We start from the raw sequence: 10,576 nt of genomic DNA on the forward strand, positions 1-10,576 counted from the left end.
TGACCCAACAAAGCACCTTACTCACCATACAACCTGACCTTACAGAAGGCTAGTAAAAAGGCTATCAGAACTCTAGAAGATTCTACATGCCTAATCAACCGAGATCCCGCAAACTGCAAGAATTTACCATACAGTCACTTCTGTCCATCGTAGCTCAGACCGCTGACATTGCAATTTTTAGGAACCAACCTGTACAAGGTGTGCAAGACTTCTACCACCTATCCTACGTTCGCAGGCCTAGTTGCAAGGTCCATCATCCAACCCTGTCACATTTCCTTATCAATATGTCCTTTCTACACAAGTCTGTAATCTCCAAACTCAATGTCTTGGGATCCATTGACACTTCTGCAGAATCTGAATTGACTCTGAGATTAGCAAGCAGGTCTGCCACTCGATTACCTTCCCTATGTATGTGAGATCTTTCATATGGATTGATTGCTTGGAGTAGAGACTGAATGCGAGGCAGCCATTTAGCTAGTTTCCAATTTAGTAGTCTAGTGGCAGTCACCCCATTTATAATTATTTGAGAATCACCCTCAATCTGTACATTTGATAAACCTTTCTGTTTGCAAAGTAATAACCCGGCCTCAAGGGCTCTTATTTCTGCTTCATTATTTGTAGCACAACCAATATTTCCGTACGTACCAAACATAATAATCCCATCCTCATTCCGAATGACTGCTCCATAGCCAGCCTACCCAGGATTGCCTCTACAGGCCCCATCAAAGTTGAGTTTTACCCAATTATTATGAGGCTTCTCCCATCTGACTTCTTTCCATTTGATTCTCTTCTTGGGATAGTGGAATATAGCATTTTTGAAGGACCATTTCCTTTCCATTTCCAAGTCCCAATCATTGAATTTGAATTTCCTGACATTCTGTGACTTACCACAAATGACTTCTTCTATGTCTGCCTTGACTTACCACAAATGACTTCTTCTATGTCTGCCTTGAGATTGCGGATGACTAATTCCACTAGTCTAGACGCCTCTTTGAATATTCATTTGCTTCTTTCTTTCCAGATAGTCCAAACAATCATTGTTGGGCCGATCAGCCACATGGCGCCCCACTTTGTCTGACTAAATGATGGCCATGCGACAAGGAATTATTTTAGAGACGCACTTCTAGCTGTATATAGGTTAACCATACTTAGGAACAATCCCAACACCTACGAGAAAACTTACAATTGAAGAGTAAATGATCCACTGTTTCTTCCCCAGAGTTGCATAACATGCACCAACTTGGTCCTTGAATACCTATGTTTTTTAGCCTATCACCAGTGAGTATCCTCCCATTCAGAGCTATCCATAGGAAAGCCCTTGCTTTTGGCAAAACCCACCTATTCCAGCACAACTTTCTAGGCTAATTCGGGTTGATAGCTCTATGCCTTTGAAATTCATAGCCCAACTTAACATTGTACTCCCCTGACTTTGCTGCACACTAGAATACGCTATCTTCTTCATTTGATGCTAAGATTGATCTATTACTCAATAGCTCTTCGAGTTTCTTACATAGCTCTAGGTTGCCGATAGCTACCCATTTCCAGGACCTCATGCCATGGTGCTCAACACCCTCAAAATAACCGGCAACCTACGTACCTATAGTAGATTCGATGGTGTTGACCCAGTCTTGATCGTCGAAGCATTTTGATATCGGTGTTTCCCCATCCCATGAGTCTTGCCAGAACTTGGCCCTACTTTCATTTCCAATCTTCCAAGAAATGTGGTTCGTGATTATATCCCTGCTATTCTAGAGAAATTTCTAGGTGGGAGAGCCCCTGTTTGTATTTGCAATTGTGAAAATTCGATCAGGATCATCAGAGTCCAGGTACTTTTTCTGAAAAATCCTGCACCATAGTTTATTGGAACATTTGTACATCTTCCAAGACAGCTTCGCTCCGAGGGCCAGGTTCTAAATATTCATTTTTCTTAGCCCTGCTCCCCCATCCTCTTTCCACATGCACATGGTATCACAATTTATTAGAGGTATCTTTCTATGCTCCTTAGCCCCATCCCAAACAAATTTTTTTAGAAGCCCATCTAATTTCGCACCAACTGGGTTAGACAATTGAAAGCACTACATGTTGTAGATTGGAACCGCTGCTAGCACAAATTTTATCATTAATAGTCGACCAACTTGAGTTAGCTATCTATTCTTCCATTGCTCTATTTTGAACTTGCAAGATTTTAGGATGTCCTCCCAAATTTGGGATTGCCTACTGCCCGTGTTAATTCTGATCCCAAGATATTTGAGGGGAAGATCAATAATTTTGAAGCCAAGAAAATGCGAAATGTGATTCTGAGTCAACCTTCCTGTGTTGAAAAAGAAAATCTATGATTTATCCATATTCATTTCCTGTCCTGATAGCTTTGAATATTCATCTAACACCTCACCAATTCCTTTGGCTTCCTTTATCATTGCTTCACCAAATAGGATTGTGTTGTCAACAAATTGTGAATGGGTGATGGGCTCTATCAGTCTGTGAACTCGAATACCTTTCCAATGTCTGGCAGATTGCTTTGTTTTAATTAAATTCCCAAGAACCTCTTCCATGAGTACAAAGAGAGCCAGGGATAGAGGCTCCCCTTGCCTTAATCCATTGGTAGCTTTGAAGAAGCCACAAATCACACCATTGACAAGCAGAGAGAAATTAACTGTGGAAATGCAGAAACTAACATAGTCAATCCATTCATTTGGAAAACCATAACATCTAAGTACCTTAACCAAAAACTGCCATACCACCTTATGATAAGCTTTTGCAACATCAAGCTTTATGATCATACCCTTTAATTTCTCTTTATGTATGGAGTGCATGACTTCAGACACTAAAATAATACTGTCCGCTAACTCTCTTCCAGGAGTAAACCCATTCTGATTTTCTGAAATGAGGTGAGGTAAAAGCTTCTTCAGTTTGCTGGCCATAGCTTTCGAGATGATTTTGTATATGGTATTGCATAGTGATATGGGCCTAAGATCATGCATTGAAGAGCATTCCTATTTTTTGGGAATTAAGGCAATGATTGTATTATTCACTTCTCTTACAAACTTCCCTTTTTTCCTGAATTCTTCTACAACCAACTAGATATCGTAACCTATAAAGTCCCAACATTTCTGATAGAATTCAACAATCATACCATTCGGGCCTGGAGCCTTGTGAGAGTGCAGCTCGAACACAGCTCTTTTAACTTCCTCCAAAGAGTAGGGTTTGCATAGCATTTTTGCCTCATCCATAGAGACCAACTTGTGCATGAGATCGGAAAGCCTGTTATCCGATGCATCCCCTATCTGACTGTAACTCCCCAAGATTTTAACAAAATGATCAAGTGTAGCTTGCTCTAACTCAGCCTCAGTACTTCTCAATGTTCCTCCATCATCCATGATTGCAGTGATTTTATTCTTGTTCCTTCTAACTTTTGAAGTCGCATGGAAAATTTTTGTATTATGATTGCCCTCAGCAATCCATAATGCTCTCAACTTATGTTGCCAATAGACTTCTTCTATGTTTAGTAGCTCCGCATATTGTTCCTTAAGGAGTTTTTCTTTAAGAAAGTCTTCGCTGACCATACCTACCAGCATAACTCTACTATTGATATCCTCCAATTCTTCTTCATTTTTTAGTTTTTCAGAGAAGATGTTTTTGAATGAGAACTTACTCCAGTGCTTGATTTTGTTTTTGATATATTGAATTCTCTTTACAAAACAAAAGCTAGGAGAACCCAAAAAGGTGTTGCTTTCCAGCCACCATGTTTTAACAAGGTCAATGAATTTAGGATCCCTCCACCACATACTCTGGAATTTGAAGTAGTTTATGTTCTTAGGTGCCTTATGATTGATAGACAAAGTAATAGGGAGGTGATCCGATCCAGCTTGAGGGATGATGTTAGTGTTGATGGAGAAACTGCCATTAATCCACCATTCCCCCACAAAGAAATGATCCAATCTTTCAGAAATTTTTGAGAAATTAAGTCTTCTGTTGGTTGAGGTGAACTTACCATTTTTAGGGATAACATCCACCACTTGGCAGTTCGAAATGAATTCTCCAAAGTCTTCCATTACTCTTGTGCTCTTCCTAAGTCCTCCTTCCTTATCATCAATATCTAAGATTGCATTGAAGTCCCTAACCAAGATTACTTTGTGCATCTCCAATAATTGCAATTTCTCATATATCTCTGCCCATACTCTTAGCTTTTCATTTGTCTTAATTGGCCCATAGATGTTAAACAGGGGAAAACCAATACCTCCTGGTTTGTATACAATGTTGCAAGCCATCCAAAAGTTGTTGGACGCTATTGGGAACACCTCAAAGACTTCAAAGTTCCACAAGATTCCAAGACCACCAGCGGTACCTCTGGTGTCTTGAAATAGTCCCTCCCATTTATAATAAAATTTGATGAATTCAGATACCTTATCGCCATTCAATTTAGTTTCTCAAAGTAAGATCATATCGGACTCTAACTTGGCCAAAGATCTTTTGACCAAGCGTCTCTTGTCAGGGGCTGCTAAGCCTCTGACATTCCATGATGTGATTCTCATTTCTTCCCAAGGGAGGGGTTGCCTCCCTTGGAATTATTCATGTAGTCTAGAACACTGACAATGCCTTTTTCTGTTGCTTTTTCTTCCCTAATCTGTCTATTTCTTTTCCTGCCTTTAACCCGTTTTGCTTTGCCCAAGAGGATATTGGTTGATTGGCTAATGCATCTGGGATCTAGGTTGTTCAAGTCATCTTCTTCATCTTCCCGGTCTGAGTTACTTGTATCAGTATCACTTGTGCAATCCTCAATAGCGTTCATAGCCTGAGAACCTAGCAAAGAAGACAAAATTTGACTTGGTATAACCACTCTATCTGCATTATTCATTTCTGGTTCCACTTGACAGGGTTGGGAGTTAGGTTTCAGATATGTCCTAGCATTAGGCAATGGTTCATTTGTTGCAGAAGGCCGCTGATTCTGCTCATTCATTTTCTTTAACCAAATCATTTTTTCCTTATCTTCTATCCTTTGCTTTTTGTTATATGCCATTCGCACAAACATTCTATAATTTTTGGCTTGATGGGTTTTGCTTCCACATTTTTGACAAGCATGGAGTTATTTCTCAATTTCAATGTCTTGTTTCCATATTCCATTTGCCGTTATTAGGTTTATATGGGGGGAATCTGCTTGACCACTGCAATTTTCATCCTAGAGCGTACACATATGAATCAGTTTCAATGATATTCTCATCGATCTCTAAAAGAGTTCCAAGCGTTCTACCAATTTTCTCAAGGCATAGGTCCCCCCAATATTTGATTGGGAGATTAAACAGTCTGATCCATACCAGATTTTCATAAATTGCGAGATTAAGCGGGTTAAAATTAGGTGTACAAGGCTGGATGTACAACGGTAAGCTATCAAAATACCAATTTATTGAATTCAAGGTTTGATCCCTTGCTCCTTTTTCTGCAAAGACAACCACAAAAAAGCCTTTCGACAAGAATTTCACCACAACATGGCTGCCCCAATTCTCTTCTATCCAAGGGGTAATGCTTCGCCTAGGTTTCTTGGACCAATAATTCTGGCAATAATTGCAAGATCCTCCCAAATGCATTTGTCATCCACCACTTCCTCCGTTAAATCGATCGCAACCAATCCCGACATGTTACTTTCTTTTGTAATATTCGGTTGAGGCACAACATCCTCCTCCTCTGAGATTTTATCATTGTTTCAGAATTAGTGTGTTGGACCATGCTCATCCCAGTCGACTTCCAAAATCCGCCATTTTGCTTGCCTATCTGCTGTTTGTTCCTTCCCTTGCCCTATGTTTGGTCCATTGAATTTACCCTGGAGATGATCCTGTGCCTTCTGCTGGGATTTGCCCTCCAGCAAGCGACCCTCAAATACTTCCCTCTGCTCTTCGCTTTCCATCCTCTGCTCTTTGCACTCAGCCTGCCGCGCCTTGCTCGCCATTCTTCATTTATTTTGGTGAAAATTTTAATAGAAATATTATTCTATGTAACCCTAATTTTAATTATGATCACTAATTATAATCTTTAACCCTAATGCTAATTATAATTATAACCCTAACCGTTACCCTAATGCTAACCCTAACCCCCATCCTGACCCTAACCATATTCCTAACCATAACACTAAACCCTAACCCAAACCTAACCATAATCCTAAACATTGACCCTAAAAATAATAGTTAGCCTTAACCCTAAAACCTAATCCTAACCATAACCCTAACCCAAACCATAACCCAAACCCAAAACCTATCTCCAATTCTAAGACTAAATCCTATCAATATTCCTAATCCTAACCCTAAACCCTAACTCAAACCATTACCCTAACCCTATCCTTAATCTTAAACCCTAACCTTAATCATAATCGTCACCCTAATCCTAAACCTAACTCTAACCATGATATTAATAATGGCCCTAGCTCGAACCTTGACCCAAACCCTAATCTTAACCCTAACCCTAGCTTAATGTAAACCCTAACCCTAACCAGAATCCTAACTATGACCCTAACTACATAAGCCTAACCATAATCCCAAACGTAACCTTAATGCCAACCATGAAGTAAACAATAAAATTAACCATAACCCTAATCATAATCCTAACTCTAACCCTAATCCTAACTCTAACCTAACCTAACCATAATCCCAAACCCTCACCCTAAAAACAATCCCTCCCTAAACGTAACCCTAATTCAAATTGAACTTTTATCCTAATCTATTCCTAACCTTAAGATAACCCAAACCCTAATCCTAATAGAACATTAATACTAATTTAACCCTAACCTTAATGTAATTGAACCATAACCCTAATTCTAACCCTAACTTTGATGTGAGCCCTAAAAATAATTGTAACCCTGACATTAAACCTTAACCATAAACTTAAGTTCCTTAATAGTAAAGCTTAACCCTAACCATAATCCTAACCCTAAAATTAACCTCAATTGTAATTACTATTTACACCCTATTTTGAACATCAACCATAACCCTAAAGTAACCTTGATTGTAAATCCAACCTATGCTTGATGTTATCTCCAATCTTTATGCTACATAACCCATAACCCTAATTAAATTCTAATGCCAACCTTCAAACAAAGCTCTATTATATAACCCTAAACCTAACAAATGCTTTATCCTTAAATCCTAACCCTTCCTGATTCATAACACTAACTCTAACCTTAATTTTTTTGTAATGCTAATCCTAATCCTAATTAAACCCTATCCCTAACTCAAATACTGATTCTAATTGAACCTAAACCCTTACCCCAAGCATTATCCTACAATAATAATTCTAATCGTTAACTAGCCTTAACCCTAATGCTAACCATAACCATAATTCTCGAGATTAAATAAAGTTTAATATTATTATTAAATAAACTTTTATATTATCATTAAATAAAGTAATATATCTTAGATTTTAGTATTTGCTTTGATCTTGCAACACATATATTCTATAAAATAGTGTAAATAGATATTTAAAATTTCATATATCTCTACGTAATAATATAATAATACTATAATATAATTTATTTTAGTACAAACAAATAGAAAATAATAATAATTGCAATAAAAATATTACATATTATTTCAACAAACATTAATAATATAATATTATATAGTTCTATTTTGAATTTTTTTTGTTGTTTCCCATGTTGCGCCACGACTGCTACTAGCTTACATATATTTGATTTTGATCAAATATATAGATATCCTTCTCGAGGCGCCTATTTTTATCATGTACTCCAAACTCTAATAGGCGCCTCAAGAAGGATATCTCTCGACGAATATATATATATATATATATATATATATATATATATATATATATATATATATATATATATATATATATATATATATATATATATATATATATATATATGATTAAAATCAAAATCAAATATATGTAAGCTAGTTCCTAGCATATAGGAAGATAATTTTTTTAATTTTTTTTAATAAGTAAATAGCTGTAGAGGGGCAACACCCTTGTATTAAACAAAAAGGAGAATACAAGGTCTGATTCAATAAGAGCGATAGGGGGAAAGAATTAGGAAGAAAACCCCCTACCTTAGCTCTGGTCCTTAGACAAGAGAAACCAGCCCTTAAGGCTGGATGAGTACAACTATATACCGACCTCTTAAAGATGTAGAGGTTATAAGACAAAAAGAAAACAATCTCAAAAAATAGAGAGACCGGAGGGCCTAGTGACAACCGAAGTCAAAGAGAGTCTTTAGAAGCATCATCCACAAGCGCATTAGCCACATCTAGGACAATGGGACATTCAGTGGCAAAATTCGAATGAGAAGTTGATTCTGCCTTCTCCTTAGGGAGTCGGTAATCGTTTGGAAACCACTCTTCACCCAACCCAAAACACCAGTCATTTCCATCCACCAGATCTCTATTCTCCAAGATCCCGAAGTCATCAGTCCCCACTAGATCTTCATCATAGATCAATGGTGCCGACAATGCATCACATCACGTTGATAAGAAGAGACCTTAACAGGTTAACATGGTAGACGGTCGATCTCTCCACCAGAAACCATGACCATAAAGTGGAGAGGGGGAACCGCAGCTACCGGGGAGCAGAGCACCGGTTTGCTCCACAACCAGAAGATGCAGAAAGAACCAGAGAGAGCGCAACTATCAATAGACCCAACCAGAGCGTGCCAACTTTCAATAGACCCAATCGAAGAGTGAGGAGAGCATGTCAACCAGCCCAACATAAAATCATCATCGGTGGATATTCAGGAGGGGTCACTAATGGCTATAGCCAATTTAGAAAGTCTATGGGTTTCACCATTACCTTCTCTGTAGATATGGCTAACCCAAAATTCATCAAGGGTAGCTAGCAGCGCCAGGATCGGTTGAAGCCACTAGTTAAGGCGCCAACTAGGGATGCTATTGCAGTGGATAGCATTAATGACATTTAACGAGTCTCTCTCCAAATGAATTTTTTGCACCCCTAGTTCCTTCCCTAGTTGAAGACCTCTTAATGCCGCTCTGAATTCCGCTTCATTATTAGTAGCCACTCCAATCTTTTCAGAGATTTCTTTTATACAGAGACCATCAGAGTCCCTCAGAATGCAACCAATACCACTTTGGCCCAGATTTCCTGTAGAAGCACCATCAAAGTTTACCTTGCTCCACCCAACCTTTGGCGCATCCCAATTCACCCCCACTCTAGGATCGGTCTAATCCACCAGAGTGCCCAGTCCAAAAATCGGAGGGATGAGTAGGTTTGGAAGAACCAACTTAATCTTACAATCCCAGTACGTGAACAAATTTTTCTTTAGTGTTTTGGATTGGGCCGCCACATTCAGGAGCTCAGTCAGGTGGTTCTCAATTTTCCCACAAAGAGATAGAAGGCTCATTTCTTTACCCTGGAAGATTCTGCGGTTCCTTTCTTTCCAAATTTCCCAAATCAGAAGTGATGGGAGGATGAAAAGAAAATTAAAAAAATTGTCTTTCTTACCGGTTTAGGCCATTGCAAAAACCACTTATCCTGCCTTGCTGGGAAGGGGCCGAAGATTCTCAATTTTCCCATGTAATGCCACCAACAGTGACTGGAGAATTTGTAGTGGAGAAGAAGATGATCTGCTATCTCTTCCTGATCCAGACATAAAGGACATCTGCTGGGTCCATTGGTACCCATTGAATGGAGTCTTTCTTGAGTTAAGATTTTTCTCTGGCAAGCCAACCAGGCAAAGGAGCCCACTTTGGGAAGGAGGTGTTGATGCCAAAAAAGATTAACAAGCCAATCTTTTTTGTCTATAGCCACTTCTTTCAGCTTGTAACCAAAGCATACCTTGTATTTTCCATCGGAGGAGCCGCACCACCTAATAATATCCTTATTAGGGGAAGAGAAAATAATCCTTTTGTTGAGAATGTCAGTAAATAAGTCCTTCTAAAGCTGATCCAAGTCCAGCTGATCCAAGGAGTTCCATTTCCATTTAGCAATACCATTTTCTTGGATTGGATAATCATAATCACAGATATTGTGCCCCCAGAGGTGATAGGTTTCTTCCATAACAGGTTGCAGAGAGGGGTTGTGACATAGGGCAGCTTCACTAGACCAAGAATCAAACCAAAAGGAGGCATCCCTGCCATTCCTGACATCCCAGGTAACCTGATCGCTTATGATTTCCCTATTGTCCACAATAAAATTCAAGATAGCCGAACCTCTGGGAGGGTTGTTGATAGTCAGAATCCTTTTGGGCTCCAGGGAGTCCAGATATTTATGTTTCAGGAGCCTTGCCCATTTTTGCTTCCCACCACTACAAATTTCCCAAACCAGTTTAGCACCCATGCTAAATTCATAATCGAGATTTGGTGAATACCAACACCACTTGCCTTTTTTGGTTGCCAGATCTTTTTCCAAGCTATCAGGGGAAATTTACTTTTGTCATCTGAACCATTCCAAAGGAAATTTATCATTAGAGAAATCAATTCATCTTCAATTCCCACCAGTAATCTCAGGCAAGCCATGGAAAAAACTGGTAGCACTGAAAGGACTGACTTTATCATAGTGAGTTTCCCAGCAGAGGATAACCACTTGCCTTTCCAATTTGCAAGCTTGGATTTGCACTTAT

At 38.9% G+C, this 10,576-nt stretch overlaps 1 protein-coding gene across 1 annotated transcript; it reads right to left on the reverse strand.

Annotated features, from left to right (window-relative positions):
- Positions 1-253: 253 nt before the first annotated feature.
- On the reverse strand, positions 254-652 carry LOC131859070 (uncharacterized). Its single transcript, XM_059212593.1, has one exon. The coding sequence runs from the start codon at positions 650-652 to the stop codon at positions 254-256; it is 399 nt and encodes a 132-aa protein (XP_059068576.1).
- Positions 653-10,576: the final 9,924 nt, after the last annotated feature.

This window comes from Cryptomeria japonica, chromosome 10 (assembly GCF_030272615.1).
Source record: "Cryptomeria japonica chromosome 10, Sugi_1.0, whole genome shotgun sequence".
NCBI lineage: Eukaryota > Viridiplantae > Streptophyta > Pinopsida > Cupressales > Cupressaceae > Cryptomeria > Cryptomeria japonica.